Source organism: Paramisgurnus dabryanus, chromosome 23, assembly GCF_030506205.2.
Source record: "Paramisgurnus dabryanus chromosome 23, PD_genome_1.1, whole genome shotgun sequence".
NCBI classification, from domain to species: Eukaryota; Metazoa; Chordata; class Actinopteri; order Cypriniformes; family Cobitidae; genus Paramisgurnus; species Paramisgurnus dabryanus.
The window spans coordinates 23,569,666-23,594,110 of record NC_133359.1 but is presented as its reverse complement, the minus strand read 5'-3'; the positions used below and the strand labels follow the sequence as shown (position 1 = coordinate 23,594,110).

Genomic DNA, 24,445 nt, shown 5'->3' with positions numbered 1-24,445 from the left:
AAAGGCGTGATGGTTGCCGTTCAGAGACCAAACGTGTAGATTCCATAGCTCCGGCTGTGGATGCCATATCGTCCCTCTCGCCTGAGATAGGAGGTCTTTCCTCAGCGGTACTGGCCATGGTGCTGATGTTTTCAGCTGCCATAGGTCGGGGAGCCACGGTTGATTGTGCCAAAACGGGGCGACCAGAATTATCGCGCATTTCGTCTCTCTTATCCTCTGAAGGACCTGTGGTAACAGAGCCACCGGAGGAAAAGCATATAGAAGACACGCCGGCCATGTTTGCGACAGGGCATCGTGATGTCTCGAGAAGAAGATCGGGCAATGCGCGTTCTCGTCGGATGCAAACAGATCGATCTCCGCCCGGCCGAAGACGGTCCATATTCTCTCGACCGTCTGAGGATGCAGTCTCCATTCTCCCGGCGGCGGACCGTTGCGCGAGAGAATGTCTGCACCCGTATTGGCTACACCCGGTACGTGAGTCGCTTTTAACGAATGTACGTTCGTGTGAGCCCATAATAAAAGCCGTTTCGCCAGCCTGGATAGGGAGCGAGATCTCAGCCCTCCTTGGTGGTTTATGAACGAAACCACCGTCATACTGTCCGACCGCACTAGAACGTGTTGATGTTGGAGTTTCGGTCGAAAGTGTCGTAGCGCTAAGATAACCGCCCACATCTCGAGGTGGTTGATATGTAGCTGAGACAACTGGTTGTTCCACGCACCAAAGGCGAGTTCGCTGTCACAGTGAGCGCCCCAACCCGTCGCAGACGCATCCGTAGTCACCACTTTCCTCCTGCTCACAGAGCCGAGCTCCGTGCCCGAGAGGAAAAGGTGAGGGGATGTCCATATCGAAAGCGCTTTCACGCAGCTGTATGTGATTTTGATTAATAAGCGGCCCGACAACCAAGCACGGGGCGGAACTTTCGCTTTCAACCAAAACTGAAGCGGTCTCATGAACAGCATTCCCAACGGTATTAGTGGGGATGCTGCTGCCATCAGACCCAGCATTTTTTGGAATCGTTTGAGAGGGAGATGTGAACACGATTTGAACGATGCCGCCTCGTGTCTGACCAGGAGCGCGCGTTCCTGTGTAAGCCATGCCGGCATCTTTAATGAGTCGAGCGTCATGCCTAAGAACGCGATTCGCTGCGTGGGGGTGAGCAAACTCTTCTGGAGGTTGATTTTGAACCCTAAATTCTCCAAATGCTGGAGCACAACGGTCTTGTGCGCAGTAATTTCCCTCTCTGACTGTGCTAGAATAAGCCAATCGTCGAGGTAATTCAATATGCGGATGCCGCTCTGTCTGAGAGGGGCGAGAGCCGCATCCGCACATTTGGTAAATGTGCGTGGTGCCAGAGATAATCCGAAGGGCAGAACTTTGTACTGGTATGCTGTCCCGTCGAACGCGAATCTTAGGAACGGCCTGTGACGTGGCGCTATCGGAATGTGAAAGTAAGCGTCTTTCAGATCCACTGATATGAACCAATCGCCCGGTCGAATTAACGCCATGATTCGTCTGGCTGTAAGCATTTTGAACGGCCGTTTGGCAAGAGCGCGATTCAAAACGCGTAGATCCAATATCGGTCTGAGGCCGCCGTCTTTCTTTGGAACGAGAAAATAACGACTGTAAAAGCCTGATTCGCTTTGATCCGCCGGGACCGTCTCTATCGCGTCTTTTAGTAATAAAGAACGCACCTCTTCCCTGAGGATCTGCATACGATCGTCTGGGACAGTGGTGTAGAGAACGCCGCGAAACCGGGGTGGTCTCCGAGCGAATTGAAGTGAATAACCGTGTTGGATTACGTTTAGAATCCAGCCCGGCATACCGGGGGTGGATTGCCAAACGTGCAGTTTGACGGCGAGCGTCGATATGCTTATGGACGTTAAGCCGTGTGTGTGTGTTTGTGTGTACAGAGGAGGAAATTTGCTCTTTTTGTGAAAAGGTAAAAATTTGTGTTTCGCTGTTACAGCGAGGGTGTGTCCAGCGCCCGAGGGGACTGAAACACGCAGAACTTTCGAGGGCGGGCCGGCCGAAGCGGGACCAGAGCCTCTTTTCCTCCTCAGACTCTCTTCAGGGAGGCGGCGCCGGCGTCGGGTCCAGCGTGATCCGAGGACGGGGACCGCGGCGTCGAGGCGGGCCAGCCGGTCGTGCAGGACGCTGGCGCTTGACCTCCGGTTCAGCTCTCTGCTGGGGCTGAGCTGGTGCTGGCTTAGGGCGTTGAGCTGGCGGCGGTTTTGGGCCGTTGAGCGCTGGGTGAACCCCTCCACAGCAGAGCCGAAGAGCCCCGACGGTGACACAGGCGAGTCAAGAAGGGCAACCCGATCCGTGTCCTTGATCTCGGTCAAGTTCAGCCACAGATGTCTCTCCAGAACAACCAGGCTGGCCATGGCTCTTCCTACAGCCTGAGTGGCGACTTTAGTGGCGCGAAGGGCCAGATCAGTCGCGCTGCGCAGGTCTTTAAAGGTCGACGGGTCCGGACCTGCCTCGTCCATGTCACGGAGGAGTTTTGTCTGGTATACCTGTAGCACCGCCATCGTATGGAGAGCGGATGCAGCGTGGCCGTCGGCGGCGTAAGATTTCGACGCCAGGGTTGATGTCAGGCAACAGGGCTTTGATGGATGGTTCATCTTCGCTCTCCATCCGCCGGCTGAAGACGAGCAGAGATGGGCGGCGACAGTTTCCTCGAGCGGTGGCATTTTGGAGTAGCCGTGTTCGTCGGCGCCGTCCACTACGGAGAGGACGTGGGAGACGGCGCTCTGAGCTTGGGTGGAGTGGGGAGCACGCCAAGATTTGGTGAGCTCTTGGTGAACCTCTGGAAAAAACGGCGCCTGCCGTTGGCGGGATGATTGACGGCGCCCGGGCTGCAGAAACCACTCGTCCAACCGGCTGAGTTGAGGCTCTGACGGCGGCAACCACTTGATGTTGAGCTCCGCCGTAGCTTGCGTCAAGATGCGGATGAGCTCAGAGTCGTGAGGACGCGACTCGGTTGGTTCTTCAGCGGGGGCTGTGTGGGCGTCGTCATCCGAAGCCGCCCAATCCTCTAACTCCTCAGAGGATGACATCATTTCCAAGTTGTCACCGGACCCAAAGGAAACCATGCCGCTAGCACTCGGCAGGGGGCGTAGGTCCTCATGGGCGAAGGTGACAGGATGACGGCGGGGAGACAGAGCTCGCGGGGGAAGAGCCGGCGTGGACTCGGTCTCAGGGCGTCTTCCAGCTTCACGGCTCCGCTGCTGTTTAGGCGGGAGAGCACGGGAAGCCTTCCGTTTAAAGATTTCGAGGCGGGAGCGCAGCACCGCGATAGGAAGGAGCTCGCAGTGGGCGCAGCCCGCCTCGGCGAGTACGGCCTCGGCGTGGGCAGGACCCAGACAGATGACGCACTCCTTGTGGAAATCCTCCACAGGCAAAGGGGCTCGGCAGGAGCCGCAATGCCGAAGCGACATTATCTCAACGCGCTTCTGCTCTTTTAGATAAACTCTCTTTTAGGCTCACCGGAAAGCGGCAGGGGAACACGCTGGTGTGTTGTAGTCCGCTGCAGTGCTTGGATCGACGGCGAGTAAGGGCTTCTTCTTCGGAGCAGCGAGAAGGTTCGCGCTGAAGGAGAAAAGTAATGAGCTCTTGACGTATTTCACCGGCTTATATAGGGACGTGTGCCACGCCCCCGCGCGGGCTCAAACGTCATTGGTCTGTATTTTCTACAGACGTTAACCAATAGGCTTCAATCACGGAGTAAACAGGAGTTTCCCCCCATAGCGTCAGCAAACTGACGCAATGCGAAGTGAACCGTATTGAAAGGGAACACAAGCTTATACAGTATGTAAATATACACACAGACAATGACGCCCCCCGCTGCACGCTAGAATCTCCGGAAAAACAAGCCTATTTTAACCGCAAAATGTACGCTTTTAAATATACAAAAACTGCTATCTCAAACATGGAGAGGCTTCTTCGTGATCTCAACTAACAGATTCTGCAATAAAACGAAAATCACAAATTTCGAAAAAAAAAACTTTGTTTCTCATTTTCTCGAAACTTGTGCTGCCGACTTGAGTCCCTGGTTTCCGTGACGGGTCACAAATCAGTTTTTAGTAAATGTTTTATTAAACATTTAGCAGTTTTAATCAGGACTAAGGTTGATTAACAGATTTATGCAAAAAAATTAAACCAAATATTTTTTTGATTTGTACAGCAGTTTAATTTAGTGGATGTTTTCTTCACGAACATAATGGAAGGACTGTGAATTTGCCCACCATGTACTGTTGAAAATATGTGTGAAAGTAAGATTTGTCACCAAAAATCATTCCATTTGCTGAATCACAGAGAAAGTTGTTGCCAAATTAAGACTCAACGGCACCCCACAGTGGACGAAAACATCACCAACATAACATAAGGGTTAAATTAGTTTATTCTGTAGTAAAGTTATTTACCTCACCACAAAATCATTTTTATTAGTGTAGGGCTAAGGCTATTAGCAGAACGGTCGGGTTACTTGACTGTAACCTTGTTCCCTGAAAAAGCAGAACGAGATGCTGCGCTGCTAAGCGCTATGGGGAAACGTCTTTATTTGTTGACCTGCTGAATATAGTGAGTAAACACGTCAATGGAATTGACCCGGAGGTATATAGCCTCTACTGTACGGCAATATAGGACATCTACTGTACGGCAAGACAGCGCAGCATCTCGTTCCGCTTTTTCAGGGAACAAGGTTACACTCAAGGACCGCAAGGAAATCTCAGACATAAAAAAGCTAAAAATAGTGGATGTGTGCGAAAAGAATGACCGGATGTGCAGTCAAAAAGGGAACCTTAGGCAGGTAATCCGAGTAAGGATGCAAAATCACCTTCACCATTCCTGGGGCAAAATCTAGACAGGATGGCGAGATCGCCAGAGCCTGCATATCCCCAATTCTTTTTAAAGAAGTTATCGCCATTAGAAAATGCATCTTTAGTGTCAGAACTCTATCAGATGCTGACTCTAGAGGTTCAAAGGGGGTCTGAACCAGACCCTCAAGGACTAAAGCTAGGTCCCACGAAGGAATCTTAGTTCTTGCTGGAGGCCTCAATCGTTTTGCCCCACAAATAAAGCGAGCGAGCAGAGGATGCCTCCTGAGCGGCGCCCGTCCACCAAAGCATGGCAAACTGAAAGAGTGGCCACATAAACCCTGAGAGTGGATGGGCATAAGCCTGCTGACAAGTTTTCCTGCAGAAAACTCAGCACTGTAGCAATCTGGCAGTTAACAGGATCTGCATTATGTGTCATGCACCATGCTTCAAAGACACCCCATTTAAAGGCATAATTCTTTCTAGTGGAAGGAGCCCTAGCACTCAAAATAGTGTCAATAACATCAGGCAACAAGCCTGTGTCCCTCAGTTGGTACCCTTCAGGGGCCAAACATGAAGATTCCAAAGGTCGGGCCTGGGATAATAATAATAATAATTCCTTACATTTATATAGCGCTTTTCTCAGTACTCAAAGCGCTTTACATATGAACGGGGGAATCTCCTCAACCACCATCAATGTGCAGCATCCACCTGGATTATGCCACGGCAGCCATATTGCGCCAGAATGCCCACCACACACCAGCTTATTAGTCAACCTGATCTCACGAATTTCCGTGGCATAGTCACGGAACTTTTTGCTCATTTTTCCGTGGCATTCTCACGGATCTCCGCATATTTCCGTGACCCTGCCACAGACTTTCTTTTCCGTGGCATTCTCACGGATTGGTTACTCAACTGTTTTGTCCTATTTTCTTACCATTGTCGCTTCGGTTTAGGGTTAGATTTACATAAAATGACATCCCTATCCAAACCCAACTCTAACCCCAACGCCAGGCAACAATTGATTAAAGTTTAGAAAATATAAAAGAATACATCAGAAAAAATAGTATAAACCAATACTTAAAGTGACAAACTAATGCAAACACCAAATCTAACCCTAAACCGAAGCGACAATGGTTTGAAAATAGGAAAAAGCAGTTGAGTAACCAATCCATGAGAATGCCACGGAAAAGAAAGTCCGTGGCAGGGCCACGGAAATATGCAGAGATCCGTGAGAATGCCACGGAAAAATGAGCAAAAAATTCCGTGACTATCCCACGGAACTTTGTGAGATCATGTTGTATTAGTTGAGAGAAGATAGAGTGATATAGCCAATTAGTATGAGGGATGATTAGAAGGCCAATGGGCAAGTTTGGCCAGGATGCCGGATCACACCCCTACTCTTTTTGAAGGATATCCTGGGATTTTTAATGACCACAGAGAGTCAGGACCTCGGTTTAACATCTCATCCGAAGGACGGATGAATTATCATACTCCCCGCCTGAGACAGAAGGTCCCTCCTCTCCGGACTCGCTTTGAGGAGAGATATTATCTCTGAGAACCATACTCTGTTCGGCCAATGCGATGCTATCAGTAAGAGGCAAGAGCCTTGCTGGCGAACTCTGGCTAGAACCTGCGGGAGCAGTGCAACTGGAGGAAATGCATAGGGGCACTTGTCCGACCATATGTGCGCCATTGCGTCCAGACCCAAGGGGGCTGGGGGACTCAGAAGTAAAAGGGACATTGCGCTATCTGAAAAGAGGCCAAGAGGTCCACTTCCGCTCTGTAAAATCTGGTCTGATCATATCTGAGACACTATGTCTGGGTGGGGTTTCCATTCACTAGTCGATAATGTCTGCCTGGACAGTAAATCTGTTCCAACATACAAGTTCTCCAGGATGTACACTGTTCTGAGTGACAGGGACTTGTCCTGAGCCCAGAGAAAAATCTGCCTCGCTAACCTGTTCAAATTGCGAGAGCGCAGACCTCCGTAGTGACTTATGTATGAGACTGTCGCTGTGTTGTCCACCCACACTAGGACATGACAGCTTCTCAGTTGGGAGAGAAAGTATTTCAGGGCCAGAAGGGCCGTCAGCTCTAGGCAATTGATGTGCCAACTGAGTTGATGACCCTCCTATTCCCCTTGAGCTGGACGACCATCTAAGATTGCACCTCAGCCCGCCAGGGAGGCATCTGTCATTAGCAGTCTGCGATGACAAGTCGCCCATAGTGTGGAACCCAAGGCAAGAAACCGTTGTCTTATCCAAATAGTTAGTGTACGAAGCCTGCGGCGCATCACTCTTATTAGCCTTGAGGGTTGACCCTTGGATGAAACCCTTTGATTGTGAGTCACACTGAAACGGCCTCATATGCAACAGCCCCAAAGGAATCACCGTGGATGCTGATGCCATGAGCCCTAAAATCCTCTGATATTGTTTCACAGTGAGATCCTGGCCTAGCTTGACTCTGCTCAGGTATGCTGAATGGTCGCGACTCGTGCGGGAGACAGATGTGCCCGCATCATAATCGAATCCCAGACTATCCCTAAAAAAGTCATTCTCTGGGCAGGAGAAATAATGCTTTTCTCTACATTGAGTCTCAACCCTAGAGAAAGTAGATGTGCTAACACAATGGCTTTGTGTTGGAGCGCCAACTCTCGCGATTTTGCTAGTATTAGCCAATCGTCCATATAATTTAAAATGCGGATGCCTTGGAGTCTCAATGGAGCCAGTGCTGCATCCATACATTTTGTGTATGTGTGGGGTGATAAGGCCAGGCCGAATGGAAGAACCCGAAGATTTAAGATTGGACCCAGCCCCCCATCCTTCTTGGGAACCAGGAAGTATCTGCTGTAATAGCCTGACCTTCTCTCTGGAAGGGGAACATGTTCTATGGCCCCTTTCATCAGTAGAGTTTGTATCTCTTGCAACAGTATGTGCGTTCCTTCCGGTCTCATGGAAGTGAATATAACGCCATTGAGGCGCGGAGGATGAATCGCGAATAATTGGAAGTTTTCACACTGCCAGACTCTCTGATAATGGTATTAATTGTATTATTTCCTCTTGGGGAATGCTAAAAAACCCTGCGCCCTGAATGACAGCAGGAAGACGAGGGGCTTTTAACATTGAAGACAGGGGGCCTTTAACATTTCGCTGACCGCATGCTCCTCCCCCAAACACACAATGCAGTAAGTGTGTGTGTCATCCTTCGCCATAGAGCGAGAACAAACACAGGACTTAGACTGCTCGTGGCTCTTCTTACTCATATTTTCCTTTTAACTTAAACTCTTTTTAAATCGGATAGAGAGATGCACCCTATCTTGTTGGAATCTAACTCCTAACAAAGATCTCAAGTGAAGTTCACAAGGTAAGAGAGAGATTTGTATTTCAGTGTAGCACACACACATTCGGTAGTGACCTGATGACACAGCTGGTCCTCATCTATTTTATAGCCTCGCATCGGGTGCGCATTGATGTCATCATCAACCGAGGCTATATAAGTCCGGGTCAATCCCATTGACGTGTTTACACACTATATTCAGCGGGACAACAAATAAAGACGTTTCCCCATTGCGCTTAGCAGTGCAGCATCGAGAGAAGCTTTTGAAAGGGAACATAATTGTTTAGGCTTTTGTATTTGCACTGAATTGTAAGGCAGTAGAGAACAGTTCACTCTATTGCAGATTTAAATAGGCTACTGAGGATTTAATTATATCATTGTAAAATAGTCAGTCGTGAATTAAAGTGGGCCGGTCTAAGGCATGAAATGCCAGGGCTGAAACTGAGTCCCACTCCAGCCCTGACCACATCTGCCTTGTGCGAGACGATGAGGTCTTATGCATGTTATATTTGGGCAGGATACAAATTCACAGCAGGTATAGTTTTGCCCATTGGCCTTGTATTTGACACATGTACACTATAGAAATAGCAGAGGTCAGCAGATGCAGTGATGTGTTTTGTTGGAAAACCTTGTGTTTTAGCATGAATGTGGATGTTGACTTGTGTCAAATACCTACTTTTGTTCAGTAGATCACATTCACAGCAATTGTGTTATCTGATAATAGTTTTCTTTCAGCATGATTATGCAGCCTGTCACCTTTAAAAAATATTTAGGAATGGTTTAAAGAACATGATGAAGAGATTAAAGTGTTGTCCTGACCACCAAATTCTCCAAATCTCAATTTGATTGAGCATGCATGATTAAAAGTCAAAATGATGACTTTAAAAGTAATAGTTATGATATAAAAAAGTCATAATTATATATGTCTGTGTTTATCTTCATAGGTACTGCTGAACTTATTTGTGTGTCCCCTCTGATCAGTGTTTTGTGTTATTGTGTTGTGACTTCAGCATCTGTCAGGTGTATGAGTGCAGTCACTGTGCAGTCTGACTGAGGTTTTTGTATCACTCTTTATCACTGTGTGTACACCCAGCTATTACTGATATAGTGTTGACCCTGACAGTAATAATCTCCTGAATCTTCAGTCTGAACTCCTCTGATGGTCAAAGTGAAATCTGTGTTTGATCCGCTGCCACTGAATCTTGATGGAATTCCAGTGTAGAGGTTTGATGCCCAATATATGATGAGTTTAGGAGCCTGTCCAGGTTTCTGCAAGAACCAGTGTAAACGATTACCATCATGCACTCTACTGCTGACTTTACAGTTTATTTGAAGTTGTTGTCCTGCTTGAACTGCTGTTTTTGATTGACTCTGAGTAACAGTGAACTGTCCTCTACACACTGAAAGAAACAACAAGAATGAAATATAAGACAACACTGAAACAAATCAATATTTCACTCTTCAATGAATTAATGATCATGATAAAAATGTTACAACACAAACCTTGAGTAAAGACTGTGAGTGTCCAGATGAAGATGATGATGAAAGTCATTGTTGTTCTTTTGGTTTGTGTGATGATGAAGATTCTGTTCTGTTCTGATCTCAGTCATGAAGTGTTAAACTCACAGCACTATAAACACTCACACATCACTGAAGCATGACAACACAATGCAAAGAAGACGACAGGAAACTTCTGCTCGTACAGACTAATACACTATCATTATTTAACGGACTCGAATGCTAAAAATATTCTAATAAAAAAAATCTTAAAGAAATAATAAAGTTTTGAATAAAAGTAAAACATTAATGTGCAAAATCAATTTGTCTAAATATTCAGGTTTGTGTATGGGGAAAGAGTTACAAAGTGTTCACACAACACAAGCAAATAAATGAAAACTAAATGATACTGAGAGAAAATTCAACCATCTAAAAGATTTTGTAATAGTTTTCTGTTCATTATTTAGACATAAATCATTCAGAGATCTTCACAATATTTGTTTGTGTTGTGTGATGTTAGTGTTGTATATTCTGCTGTAGTTTGTGTTCAGTCAAGTGTGTAGAGGTTTTTGTACAGTCGCTCTATTAGTTTGTATCACTGTGGTGGACTTTCGGCAGCGGCACCAGACTGGATGTTGGCAGTAAGTAAATAATCCAATAATAATTTTAATACAATAAATAACTGTTTCTAAGTATATACATCAGGTAAAGATGGGAGGTGCTTTATATCATATTACTTTGTATTAGAACGATTTTGTGTAAGAGCACCCAGAAGTTTTTACTTATATTTGTTTTTGTTTAACAATTTGTACATCTAGATACTTGAAAAAGTTTGTGGATTTCTGAAACTCAAAATTATTTTCAATTTTTACATTTATATGAACTTAACATTTAGTTTTATTTTGTTTGTCCTCACACTATCATTAACAAAGTGCAGCTTTGTTATATTATTCGATGTGTAGTTAAAACTAACTGGGTTACAAAAATATTTTTTAATAGCATACGGTAAACAGTAAGTTAGACTTTGAAGCTACTTTTTCTTTAAAAAAAAAATTATTAAAAAATTATTTTAAAGTGTTTGTTAAACTTGTATTCTGTAAACAAATATTATTTGAATATTATTTATTAATATTATTTATAGTTATACATTTCTATACAGTATTACACAACTATGAAGACTTTAATTGACTGTCCTTTATACAATATATTTTAAATATCTTAATATTTTCTTTCACATTAATTATTATGGGTCAGTTTCCAAGACAGAGCTTAAGTTTTGTCCCACGCTAAAATATATGTTTGATCTGTCTTAACTGAAAACAGTTTGCATTGAAATATCTTAACATATCAGTGCCATTGCTTTATCTCAATGTGCACGCCAGTAATGTTTATTGTAAAGTTTGTTTGTTAAAACTAAATTGTGTTCATATAATTAAGCCCTAATCCTTTATTTATATGAACCATGTCCAGGAAATCGCCTTTATAATTTTTTTTCATTTACTGTATATTTTCATTGAAGTAACAAAATGTATTTCAGTGATTCAAAGCCTTCAGATGAACCTGACGGAAGTGATATTAGCCAATTAATGCAGCTAAACTCAAAACTCTTCAGGACACCTAAACATTCTTCATTTATTATTATGATCTTTAATGTTTAAAAGAGAGAGAGTGAAGTTATTTTATCTTTCTTGTGTGAGTTATTGACTATTGATGTGATTGTCAGTCAACAGTCGTCCTAAAGTGAGCGTCCTGCCGCCGTCCAGTGAAGAGATTTCCACAAAGCAAACAGCAACACTGATGTGTGTGGCCAACAAGGGCTTCCCCTCAGACTGGAGTCTGAACTGGAAGGTGGACGGGATCAGCAGCAGGTCTCAGTACAGCAGTGTTGCTCTCCTGGAGAAGGACGGTCTGTACAGCTGGAGCAGCAGTCTGACTCTCTCTGAGCAGGAGTGGAGCTCAGTGATCTCAGTCAGCTGTGAGCTCACACAGAAAGACCAGCGTGATAAAGTCACTGGAGAATTGAGGAGAGATCAGTGTTCACAGTAGATCCACTCACTCTCACATCAAGACTAACAGACTAACTGTGTTTCTCTTCATTTCTCTCTCATCAAACAACACAAGTCTATGTCTGCTTTATTCATTCACTCATGATTGTGTGACAATTCATCAAATAAAATCATATTCTATCTTTATGTCTTTGACTCATTTTGTCTGTTTTGAATATGAAAGCTCACATTTTATAAATAAACCTGACTCAATGAAGCATGAAAACACCTGCAGATGAAGTAAATTTACATAACTGTCAGTCAAATGAGGAACCTCAGACATGGAGTGATGAAAGGAAATGTCTTAAAGAGATATTGAAGTATAAACATGTGAGACAATCAAATATGTTTGATGTGTTAGTGTATTTAGTTTGATTAGTTATAGTTATTCTCATGTGACTCCTTCAGTATCTGTGATTGTGATGGAGCACGACTGTCATCCACCCTGAGCAGGCAACACTGGTGCACATACACATCCATACACCGCATACACTAACTTTAATCATACTCTGATTCGGCGGCGGGTGCACACAAAGCCGATACACACAGACATTTCAGTCTACAACTTTTCCCCAGTTAATCCTGTTATTTGGCTGGCTAAACAAGCAAACCAAACAAAGTGTGTGCATGTGTCTGGGTGTTCACAGCTGTTGACTGAATGACTTCATTTACCAATAATCAGAGTAAGGACTTCATCACAGTAACTGTTCACATGCAGTCTTTATTTTCTGATTATTCACTTTTGATTGTGATTATTATTCACACATAACATATTTTAAATATTGAGTAGATTGCTGTCTCTAACTGTCTAGCGATGTGTGTTTATATTAAAACTAAAACAAAAGTTTGTCTTTATAAAAGTTTGCATTTCATGAAGTTTATTGAGTAGGCTCGCGTGATTTTTGGTTGGACGGCTTCAGAAAAGGTCACGTGATTTCCGGTAAGGGAGCATGTGGACCATCAATGCTCACTGGTTTTTGCATTGCATTGTGGGAATTTTTAGGTAACTAACATTTCAGTGCACTGGAAGGATTTTGGGATTGAAACAGCACTAAAATGGCCGACTCCCTAATCAGTGCCCTGACTACTGAACAACGGTGTTGATGAGAGCTCAGCTCCTCTTCTGCACCTGCACTCACTCCTGTACAAAATAAATGTTTAAATGATTGTTAAGTAAAATAAAGTTTAAGGGACGGTTTCCCGAACAGGGATTAGACTAGTCCTAGACTAAAATAAATGTAAGAGCTGTCCAAACTAAAAACAACTTAAACTGCCATCTTAAAATACATCAATGACCTTTGTTTTGCTTCAAAATGCACACACGTAATGTTTTAAGTAAGGCATGTTTGTTAAAACTAGTTATATTTCCTAAATAAACTAAGGCCTAGTCCTGGCTTAAACTAATTCCTGTAACCACCCCTATAATCTTTAAATATCATTTGTTGCCCTTTTTTTAATGTGCCCCTCTGGTTAAACACTGGCCCCTCCTTGGCCCCCTAGTGAAATTTGTCCAGAACCGCCAATGGGAAAGAAGAAGAAACCCAACATGATACAGTCAAACTGACCAGTGATGTGCGGGTCAATGTATAAACAACATGCACACGACCGTTTTCAACTAACCCGCCTGCAAAAAAAAAAAATATTGTACCCGACCTGCTTCCTGGGCCGCATTTTTAAATTGTTTTAAATAGTTAATTGGCATCTTTATTTCAAATGACCCAACCAACCGTGACCTGAATATCATTTAAAATATATTTGAATAACTCGTAACAGTGGGTGACCGCAGGCACCCACTCATTTTGGATCAACCAACGCGCATCACTGAAACTGACCAATCAGAAGACCACATTTAACCCGCGCTGTACTGGATAAACAACTCTGTCAATAATCTTTGATCTATCATGAGCACAGGAATGCAGATGGTACAGGACGGGGTTGTGACAGAATAATAAATTACTACATTTTTAATCTTACACACGAGGTAAACTATAATATTGCAAAAATCATATTATAATCCCATCATGAGAGTTTAAGTAAATGTGGTCAATGATTCTTACTGACGTTTCTTTATATGAGTGATTATCATTCGTTTCTTATATTGTGAATTAAACTGTAGTACAATAATAAAAATCATGCTGCTTTAACACAGCAGACATTAATAGACAGACAATAAATTAATAATACAATTTTTAAACTTTTACAAAAATAATCAATTACCTGTATAATTGTCTATAAAGTTGTCATTTAAATAAACTATAGTTCAAAATAAATCATCTGTAAGTTAAATAAACTATCAGCATCATCCTCTGCAGTATCTGTCAGGTGTATGAGTTCAGTCACTGTGAGTCTGACTGACAGAGGTTTTTGTATCACTCTTTATCACTGTGTCAACACACCACCACTATGGTAACTCTGACAGTAATAATCTCCTGAATCTTCAGTCTGAACTCCACTGATGGTCAAAGTGAAATCTGTGTTTGATCCGCTGCCACTGAATCTTGATGGAGTTCCTGTGTAGAGGTTTGTTGCATAATATATGAGGAGTTTAGGAGCTTCTCCAGGTTTCTGTAAGTACCAGTGTAAGTAAACACCATTAATGACTCTACTGCTGACTTTACAGTTTATTTGAACTTGTTGTCCTGGTTGAACTGCTGTTATTGATGGACTCTGAGTAACAGTGTACTGTCCTCTACACACTGAAAGAAACAACAAGAATGAAATATAAGACAACACTGAAACAAATCAATATTTCACTCTTCAATGAATTAATGATGATGATAAAAATGTTACAACACAAACCTTGAGTAAAGACTGTGAGTGTCCAGATGAAGATGATGATGAAAGTCATTGTTGTTCTTTTGGTTTGTGTGATGATGAAGATTCTGTTCTGTTCTGATCTCAGTCATGAAGTGTTAAACTCACAGCACTATAAACACTCACACATCACTGAAGCATGACAACACAATGCAAACTCACTCTCACTTCATGTACATCTTTAACCTGAACAGACTTTTTCATTTCATTTTTCAACGTGTACGGTGCATTCATTCCCCCTCACCCCCCGAAGAAAATGTATGACAAACAAACTGCTCTCCAACTTAACATTATAATCAAACAAAACATTAAATTATACAAAGTAGTGCTGTTGGTTAGTTGCCTTATTTTTTTAGGTTTAATTACACAGAATTTATGATAAATTAATGTATTTTATAAAATGTCATGCAGACCTGTGTAACGTCACACTTTCAGATCTCACACATCTCTACTGAACTCCTCTATCACAGATCAAACATATTTAGATCAATGACAATCAGTCGTATCTCATGCCTACTGAAGATCATACAGGTTATCATAGATGAGCGTTTGGGTAACATCAACAACCACTGGATTTCAGTATCGCAATCTGATGTTAATGTCACAGATATTTGGATACAGAATCACACCTGGACATCCATCGTTTTTACTACATTCATGTAATGTTTTCTTCTGACATCTGTTGTTTGTCCACGAGCTCCACCTTGTGGTTCCAATACAATAAGACACACAATTATTTTCATTGCTCTTCAGTTAAAGGACAAGTTCGGTATTTTACATTTAAAGCCCTGTTTTCAGATTGTTTAAATGAAATAGAACGGTTTTGACTGAAATTTCGACATATGATGCTGGCCCGAGAATTTTCAGGTGTTTCTTGTATCACCTCCCACCTCTACAATGGCTGCATAGGTGCACTGGAACAATCCTTCCTAACATGCATTAAACTTTCGTTTACAAAGACGTGAAACTCACCGAGTGGTCAGAGGTGTTCACTGATATGCTCACACAAAAATCGCTGCAAAAGATGCTTTCCAACAGGTTTTATCGTAGTTTTTGTCCAACTCCATTGACTTGTATTAGATGTGCTGTGAGATACGGTATTACGGTTGTTTGTATTCTTGCATTTGGCAAAGGCGGATTATCGCCACCAACTGGGCTGGAGTGTCTATTATTCAAGCTCTCAACAGAAGAATATACGGGTGTGAGGCGTTTGGAAAAATAGGTCCACAAGTTTACAACGAAAGCTAAAACACCTCCTGGAAAGCATCTTTTGCAGCGATTTTTGTGAGGGTGGGATATTAGGAAAATTTAAGTTTGTGTCAAATATGTGTACATAGTTCTCAACAAAATAAAAACAACACAGTTCAAAAGTTTACATACAGCTGATTATTAACACTGTATGATGTTAATGGACAATCTTTCTCACATCTTTTACTGTTTGCCCGTTTGGTCACAAGCTAGAGTTACAACTCTGAAACCACTGCAATCACTTAACAAACAAACTGTAAAAATTCTGGATACGAAACCGAACATTTTTCATTATTGTCCAATACTACAACAATATAGATTACTCAGTTGAGAAAACATGGTAAAATTCTCAAATCTATGTCTTGCTTATAAAATTATTCATGGTTTATCTTCCCCTCCCCTCCATCAGTTTATCAACATCCGAACAGCTGATTATAGTAAAACCAGAGGTGCAGTGAGGGGGGATTGTATCATTCCCCTTAGGAAAAGTGTTTTTGGTCAAACCGCTTTTTCTTTTCGAGCTGCGACTGAATGGAACCTTACTCCTATAAACATCAGAAACCTGAACACGTACAGTACATTTAAGATCCAGTTAAAGAAATTGTTACTTAATAACCAGGGGCCTAATTTATAAAGAGTGCAAAGGTTGGGATTTATAAAAAACACACTTGACAGGAGAATGAGCTTGCAGGGTGGGATATTAGGATGATTCAAACGCACACTTGCAGGTGATCTGTGATTTATAAAGGGAACGTTGCTTTGTTTTATAAGTCTTCATATTTTTTAGTGTATGTCATTTTTGTGCAAGTGTGTGTGTGTGTGTGTGTGTGTTCATGTATTTGGCTGATGTTTGTTTGATTGTGTTTTAATGAACATTCTTAGTTTAATAGTATTTTTAGTAAATATACTGAGGTTGTTTTATTGTTATTTTAATATGTACTTTTATCAATTTTCTTGTTTTTAGGGTGACTATTACCATCTGTCTAGGGACTACAGGTGAAAAATAGCCATTTGGCTAAATCTGGCATATTGGCTTAAATGTCTATTAATATGCATTGTCCCTGTAATAAATAAATAAATAAAATAAAAATCAGTGAATGTTTTTTGTGATAGTTTCTTGTGAGTCTCTAGTTTTTGCTAAAAGAAACGGTTCATTGATATTCAGAAAAATCCTCAAAGTCCTCCACAAACTTTTACTTTTCAGCATTTTCTATACATTTGACCCTTGCAGCAACTGATGAGATTCAGATTTTAAAACACAAAAGTGGTATACACATCACAGAAGCCCAAATTGGGGCCAGGTGCAGATTTGCAATTAAATAATACAAAGTGAAGTCCGCACACTGAAAAGTACGGCTCCTAACAAGTGTTTATTTTCACTTCACTTTGTATTATGAGATTCAGATTTGAACAGCAATGACAACACTAAATATAATAGTTGATGCACAAGACTGCGACATCAAATAATAAATGTATGATTTTAAAAATGAATAACTGATATTCTAATTCGTTAAAATTAACCAAATATTATAAACAAACCTTTAAATCACAACTAAGTGACATAAAAAGTGAAACTTCACAAAACATAGAAAGCTCTTTAACCGATAAAATGGGTGGCTCTTAAAAGAGCCTTTGGGGTGTTGAAAGCTTCAAGAGATTTATTTGGAGCTGGTGTACTTGGTGACGGCTTTTGTTCCCTCAGACACGGCGTGTTTGGCGAGTTCACCGGGCAGCAGCAGACGCACGGCGGTCTGGATCTCTCTCGATGTGATGGTGGAGCGCTTGTTGTAGTGAGCGAGACGAGAGGACTCACCGGCGATACGCTCGAAAATATCATTGACGAAAGAGTTCATAATCCCCATGGCCTTAGAGGAAATCCCGGTGTCAGGATGAACCTGCTTCAGGACCTTGTAGACGTAGATAGCATAGCTCTCCTTCCTGGACCGCTTGCGCTTCTTACCTCCCTTTACGGCGGTTTTAGTGACGGCCTTCTTGGACCCCTTCTTAGGTGCGGACTTCGCTGGCTCAGGCATGATGTCTCCAGACAAAACGACAGAGTGTGTACAGATCTGTTCTGGGGAAGAAGTATTTATTCTCTGTTCATGCTAATTTTCAAAGACAACAGGCTCACGGTGCTGATTGGGGGTCTTCATTGGACAAACACCATGAATGGATCTCATTGGTATGGCTAAGACATGAGCGAGCCAATCAAAGTGGCTAAAACGATAGCCCCACCCATAGCCTAATGTTTGAATTTAATACACCCACGCATTCTAGCGCGAATGTACTTTCCCGCTCATTTTTAAACTACAATTTCTGTGAAATATAATCGTTTCTTTAAATAGTTTTTATAAAAGTCGGCAGCCTTCTGCTCTTTATCTTCATTTTGCAAGAAAATGTTTAACTATTACAAGCGAGATCTCTTAAGTATGCGTATAAAGGCAGTATAACATTACTAATGCTGGGGACACAACACTAATAAATTGCGAACACATTCTAAGATTCTCAACACAAGAGTGTTTCTTACATAAATTATTTTTATCTGTGACTGTAAACAAACACTAACCACAACTGGGGCAGGCTAGGCATAATCAATCGTTATGATCAAATTACATAATCAGTGCGAAAATTATTAGGGGTCCCCAACTTTAAAGCACAGTTTTTGGGAACATTTTTCGTTTTTAGGGAGTTAGTAAAGCGAACTTTGTTATGAACATAAAACACTTTTGTATTTTGGAGAAGTACCTTAGTATTTAAAGGACGGCCAAAACAACGCAGCGCCATAACAGGTCTGTGTAAGATGAAAAATTCAAATAATCCATACATGTTGCTAACTTTAAAACACGGTTTACTCCTTAAAGTCGCAATGAAATTGAAATGAAAAACTATATATATTTTTTTAATATTGTGGTATTATTAACAAATGACTTATCTGTGAGCTTCATTATTTTTTAAAAATTCGTGTGTGTTCATAATCTTTAATCAAAAATGCAAATCTCCTCCCCTCCTCAAAACGATCTCTCTTCACTTCCGGTCAAAAGTATGGCAGGTGGGCGGGGTCCGAGAGAAGATCGCAGCGATTAGCAATTAGCAACACGACCCAACTTCAAACGATCCAATCAGATCTCGATGGACAAATTTAAATCCAGCCCTGCCTTATTTCATCTCAAAAGCCGTTTCATTCGGATATACGTCACCACAGGGAAAACAAGGCAATCGTTACTTCCGTTTCATGGCGACTTTAAAAGACGATTTAAACGAACACAAAACAGAAACACCGAGCAAGTATCGACTCCTTATCTGATAATGTGGGTGGCTCTTAAAAGAGCCGTTTGGGTTTGTGTGGCGTTTAGAAGTTTAACCTCCGAAACCGTACAGAGTGCGACCCTGACGCTTCAGAGCATAGACGACATCCATGGCGGTGACGGTCTTTCTCTTGGCGTGTTCAGTGTAGGTGACGGCGTCACGAATAACGTTCTCCAAAAACACCTTCAACACACCGCGAGTCTCTTCATAGATCAGACCGGAGATACGCTTGACTCCACCACGACGAGCGAGACGACGGATGGCGGGTTTGGTGATTCCCTGGATGTTATCACGCAAAACCTTGCGATGACGCTTAGCGCCTCCTTTACCGAGTCCTTTACCGCCTTTGCCTCTTCCAGACATGATTTCAACTTCGTGTAGCAATAATGCATAACAGAAGACTGCGAAACAGGACTTTACGGTTGTCTACAGGACCTGATGGAAAAACACAGAAATGAAGGCGGAGCCAGCAATGTACTTTTACGTCACAGTTAGAAGACCCGAGTCACCCGACCCTATACGACTCTGGCCCGACCCACCTCCAGTTCATATTATTTGGAAGCTGCAGTGCATTGTATATTCTGTCAATCATTTTAATTGTTACGTAAAAATCATATTTTAAAATATGTATTTTGTTTATTTACAAATGGGTATTTTGCAAACACAACACAACATACAGCCACACATTACAATCAAAATTTGCTATTTTACAACTGCATAGCCTAAGCTTGTTATTGCCTTATGAATTCAGTTTGTGATTGAAAATTGTCCCTTTTCTGAATGTGAAGAATAAAGCAAGGACAGTCATTCATCACTGTAAGGAGTGGTCCGAGGGAAGCTGCTTATACTTGAGCTTGGCCCAAAGAAAATCCTGCTTTGTGGATTGTTGTACTTCCTGCTATGCTAGGAGCACAGTTTGTCAGTGAGCTTCATCTTGTGGAGTTTTATAGACAAGAACCTAAACCCAAAAACACAGAGATGGTTAAAGCACACACATATGTTTCAGATATGTCATTATCTCATGTTATAAAAAATTAATTAAATTTTACTGATGTGAACTCAAAAGAACATATTATGAAATAAAATTACACATGCAAATGCTCTCTCTCAAATATAATTTACAAATTTATTTCCAATAATTCAGTAGTTACTAAAGGACAAAGACAAAAATTGTAAACTAAAATGTGTCTCTATGCTATGGATTACTACAGAAAGTTATTTACCACTGAAACATTTAACCCCAAAGATAGTTTATATTAAATAGTATACAAAAAGACAATGCGAGTTGTATTTAATCTATAATAAACTTTTAAATTTCCCTGTTGCCAAACAATTCAAAACAACATGAAAACCAATAATAATAATAATATAACTTACAGATGTATATAACAGTAAGATGCAGATGATTTCATTCTTCATATTTGATGCAGATGAAGTTGCGTAGTTCAGTTTGAGGAAGGCTGATCCAGCGCTGATCTCCTCCAGACTGAACTGCTCCAGATCTCACAGTGTCACAGCTCTTATCTACTGTACTGTTCACCCAATTCTGATAGCAAACCATCTGTCCATTCATCCAGAACCAAACGCCCAGAGCACAGGAGTGACGTAACCCCAACCACACCTCTGGAGTAGAGGCCTGTTGAACCAATCCTGACACCCGGCGCTGAATCTCCTCTGAATCAACCGAAACCAAATCCACATGATTCAGTCTACAGTAACTCAGAGCATCAGACCAGCTCAGATTCTGATTCATCAATACCAGATTATCTGAACACACAATAAACCACAATGACAACAGTCAAACACAAACATGAAGGGAAATAATGTGGATGAATCTGACACCCCGCATCATTCCATTGACCCTGATGATCCATTTGGACTTCTGTACACATTGGATAAGAACCCCCGTTAGCTTCACCAGACATCCAGTATCTGAAGGTGGAGTCACTCTTATCTGACCACTCCCATGAGTCACTGAACAGACCGATCCAGACAGATATCTGACTGTTATTAATGATCTGTTGAATCTGTTCACTTTCATTTTGATTCCTCACAGTCACCAGATCAGTATGATGCTCTCTGCAGAAGATCTGAGCATCTCTCCACATTTTATTAGAAGTTTCATAGACGTATCCTTTGCTTGTCTCTTAAAAACGAAAATAATAGTTTAATGTTTATTTATTACTACAGCTTGAATATGAATCTTCTGAAACTATTTTTTCCTTCTGAATGTATTGGGTTACAGTAGTATGTCTGTGTGGCTCGCTGTTAGTAGTTTACAGGATGGATCTTTTTTTAAACGATAGTGACCAAGAGCTTACATGTCATAGAATACCCAACTCATAAATAATTTCAAATGAAACTAAATTCAACCTGTTATAAATCTGGATATTATTTTGGAGATAAGCCTGAGTAAAGCCCTGTCCAGGTTACTCTAATAGCAAAAGGCCAGGAGGCTTACGCAGGGCACTGGAAGGGGCAGCACCTGTGGCATTTTGGTAGGATTTCCCAATTCGTCTTTTATTAGCATGACATTGAAGTGACCGACTGAAGATGTCACATCCCCTCGCCACAGTTACTGAACCACCGCTGAGGCGACCGCGTCTCTTATGCTCAGCACCTCAGCGAAAACCTAAATAATGCTGTGCACTCTCCATCTATTAATACTCCCCTGATGCAAATATTGCATGCTAATATTCATCGGCTGTTTTAGTTACACTCAAAGCAGATTGGTCTCTATAGCGACTTCCCATTTTCATCTGTTATCGACGTGACGTTTTTATTCCCTACCTTTAGGTAATTAGGTTTACATCCGTAACTGAGACGTTTCTTCACAGTAGAGTGAATGTGTCAAACATAAACTAGTATGCTGTTTCTTTTTCTGTTTATTCAGTTTGATTATTGTGATCTTCAAAAGTTGACACATGATGTTTGTAAACATTTGCCGTAATATTATGAAGGTCCACTCACCATTGAAGCAGATGAACTTTGACCTCTCATTACAGGCCTGCTCAAGCCATTTTCCATTTGTTTTAAATGCATAGCATTTATTTTGGCCTTTTGGTTGTCCTTTCATCCAGTTCGTATAGGTCACAGGGTCACCCATAGACCACTTCAGTTTACTATAAAGTCCAATCCAGACTTTCATATTTTTATTCAGTTGACTCATCAGCTGTTTCATGTCGTTCATGTTGTCGACTGTGGCCAGATCTGTGTACGTCTTTCTGCAGTATCTCTGAGCTTCAGTCCAGTTCATATTCCTGCTTATATAGTGATAGCGGTGTTGAATGCATTCAGATAATGAACAGAGAGCTATGAAAGAGAGGGATTGAGTATTTATTAAAACAGAGTCAATTCAAATGACACTTTAAACAAATTAGAAACAAAAAACAACTCACCAATGACAATGAGTCTGAAATATAGAGTTTGTGCCATTTCTAAAGGGTTAAAGACATTTTAAAACTTTAGATTCATCTGACAATTGTAAGAAACAAAAGTACTGTTGCTTATTACATGGCTGTCTAATTATACTTAATTCTGATTGGTCAGATCATGACCTTTTAAGTTTATTTATTAACCAATAACAACAACTCAACTTGATTATCATCCAGATACTGCAAATCATCTTGATGTGATATAACAAGTAAGGGATAATGTAGAGGCAGCCGGTAGTTATTGGGAAATAAGCCCCGACAGTGTGATCAGGACCTGGCGCGAAGCGGAGGGTCTTGTATCACACTGAAGGGGCTTATTTCCCAATAACTACCGGCTGCCTCTACATTATCCCGTTTATTACACGGCTACTTGCCACATAAGAAAAAAACTGGACATGAATATGAATTTGAAACATTTTATTGGCATATTTGTTTTAAAATTAACATTTTTATCCTTCCGCGAAACTTTGCACAGATGCATAAAATGACCGTAATACCTTATTAAGATCCTCTGCTTCATACTTGTCTGTCTCCATTTTTTTCTCTTTAACCAGTCTTTGAGAAGTTTTAATGCCCATTCTGTATTTTTGTGTGTGTTGGCTTCGTAGCTGTCATGCTCTATTTTGTCAAGTTCAGTCTCAGTAAGCTGTCTGTGTCTTGTCGTGGTTGTCGAGTGTTTGTCACAAGATGGCGCCAAACAGACAGTAATCTTTATTGATCTTTATTGGCGCGGAGCGATTTTACTCGTGCAAGTAGTCCGGCTATGCGTTATTATTTTGGAGCGGTTATTATTTGAAAAGAACGAACCTGCAAATGTCTCAACTGACCAATCAGAATCAAGCATTCCAGAGAGCCTTGTAATAAATATGTATAAAGTGTCTGTTTTCTCCTACATAAATACCTCCTAATCAAAAACACCTTTACAGTTTTTTTCGATTGCTAAACGACAGTGAGCACAACTGGAGTCACATGTGCAAAACTCTAACTACAGTCTGCACAGCAGCAGTTCATGTGGACCAAACTCTAGTTCGTTTTTCATTGCTTGAACACAGTTTTCAAAACTTTACACACTTATTCCATGACTTTAACCACAACCTGCACAACACTGTGGATTTACAGCACTTTGTTCAAATGCTAACACACTGCTGTCAAAACTGTGAACCACACATTCAAAACAGAAAAGATTTCAGCCTTGTGCCTTTCAAACACTGCTGATTGCAATTTCATATAAATATAAATTCCAATTTCATATATATATTTCATTTATATATAATATTACCTTTCATGTACTTTAAGTTTCTACCTTTTTTCTCATTACTGTAATTCCGTAAATTACAGTTTTTTTCGATTGCTAAACGACAGTGGGCACAACTGAAGTCACATGTGCAAAACTCTAACTACAGTCTGCACAGCAGCAGTTCATGTGGACCAAACTCTAGTTCGTTTTTCATTGCTTGAACACAGTTTTCAAAACTTTACACACTTATCCCATGACTTTAACCACAACCTGCACAACACTGTGGATTTACAGCACTTTGTTCAAATGCTAAAACACTGCTGTCAAAACTGTGAACCACACATTCAAAACACAATTGATTTCAGTCTTGTGCCTTTCAAACACTGCTGACTGCAATTTCATATAAATATAAATTCCAATTTCATTTATATATACAGTAATATTACCTTTCATGTACTTTAAGTTTCTACCTTTTTTTCTCATTACTGTAATTCCGTAAATTACTACAGACTACTGAAGCAAACTGCTAATTTTCATTTACCTTAAAAAATTATGATGTTCTAGAAAAAATAATGTGATAAATCAATCAATAAATCATTCTTTAAAGAAAACATTACTTGGTGTGACATCACTGAAATTGTTAAAACTGTAAAGATATAAAGTTAGTATTTTGTGTATTGGTGTTTGAAGTTAGTGTTTTTCCTCTC

General features: G+C 41.2%; 3 protein-coding genes and 1 gene segment (V, D, J or C); 1 reads left to right on the top strand and 3 right to left on the bottom strand.

Moving 5' to 3' along the window:
- The first annotated feature begins 10,262 nt into the window (after positions 1-10,262).
- Positions 10,263-11,777, top strand: LOC135780806 (Ig kappa-b4 chain C region-like). The segment is given in 2 exon segments: positions 10,263-10,295; positions 11,378-11,777. A coding segment is annotated over 1 exon segment (249 nt).
- Positions 11,778-17,419: 5,642 nt separating this feature from the next.
- On the bottom strand, positions 17,420-17,812 carry LOC135781088 (histone H2B-like). Its single transcript, XM_065291398.1, has one exon. It carries the CDS (start codon positions 17,792-17,794, stop codon positions 17,420-17,422), a length of 375 nt encoding a protein of 124 aa, XP_065147470.1. The 5' UTR covers positions 17,795-17,812.
- A 1,306-nt stretch (positions 17,813-19,118) lies between these two features.
- Positions 19,119-19,437, bottom strand: LOC135780808 (histone H4). Its single transcript, XM_065291086.2, has one exon. It carries the CDS (start codon positions 19,428-19,430, stop codon positions 19,119-19,121), a length of 312 nt encoding a protein of 103 aa, XP_065147158.1. The 5' UTR covers positions 19,431-19,437.
- A 1,038-nt stretch (positions 19,438-20,475) lies between these two features.
- On the bottom strand, positions 20,476-22,502 carry LOC135780809 (putative C-type lectin domain family 20 member A). The gene is made up of 4 exons (XM_073813271.1): positions 22,466-22,502; positions 22,034-22,379; positions 20,986-21,206; positions 20,476-20,834 (listed from the first exon to the last, which is right to left on the bottom strand). Exons 1-4 carry the CDS (start codon positions 22,500-22,502, stop codon positions 20,476-20,478), a joined length of 963 nt encoding a protein of 320 aa, XP_073669372.1.
- Between the last annotated feature and the right edge of the window lie 1,943 nt (positions 22,503-24,445).

Coding starts and splice junctions, on each gene's coding strand:
- LOC135781088 (XM_065291398.1), bottom strand. CDS start 17,794: ATGCCTGAGCCAGCGAAGTCCGCACCTAAGAAGGGGTCCAAGAAGGCC.
- LOC135780808 (XM_065291086.2), bottom strand. CDS start 19,430: ATGTCTGGAAGAGGCAAAGGCGGTAAAGGACTCGGTAAAGGAGGCGCT.
- LOC135780809 (XM_073813271.1), bottom strand. CDS start 22,502: ATGGCACAAACTCTATATTTCAGACTCATTGTCATTG. Junction 22,380..22,465: donor TTTCAGACTCATTGTCATTG/GTGAGTTGTTTT, acceptor TCTCTTTCATAG/CTCTCTGTTCATTATCTGAA. Junction 21,207..22,033: donor TTCATCTGCTTCAATGGTGA/GTGGACCTTCAT, acceptor TTAAGAGACAAG/CAAAGGATACGTCTATGAAA.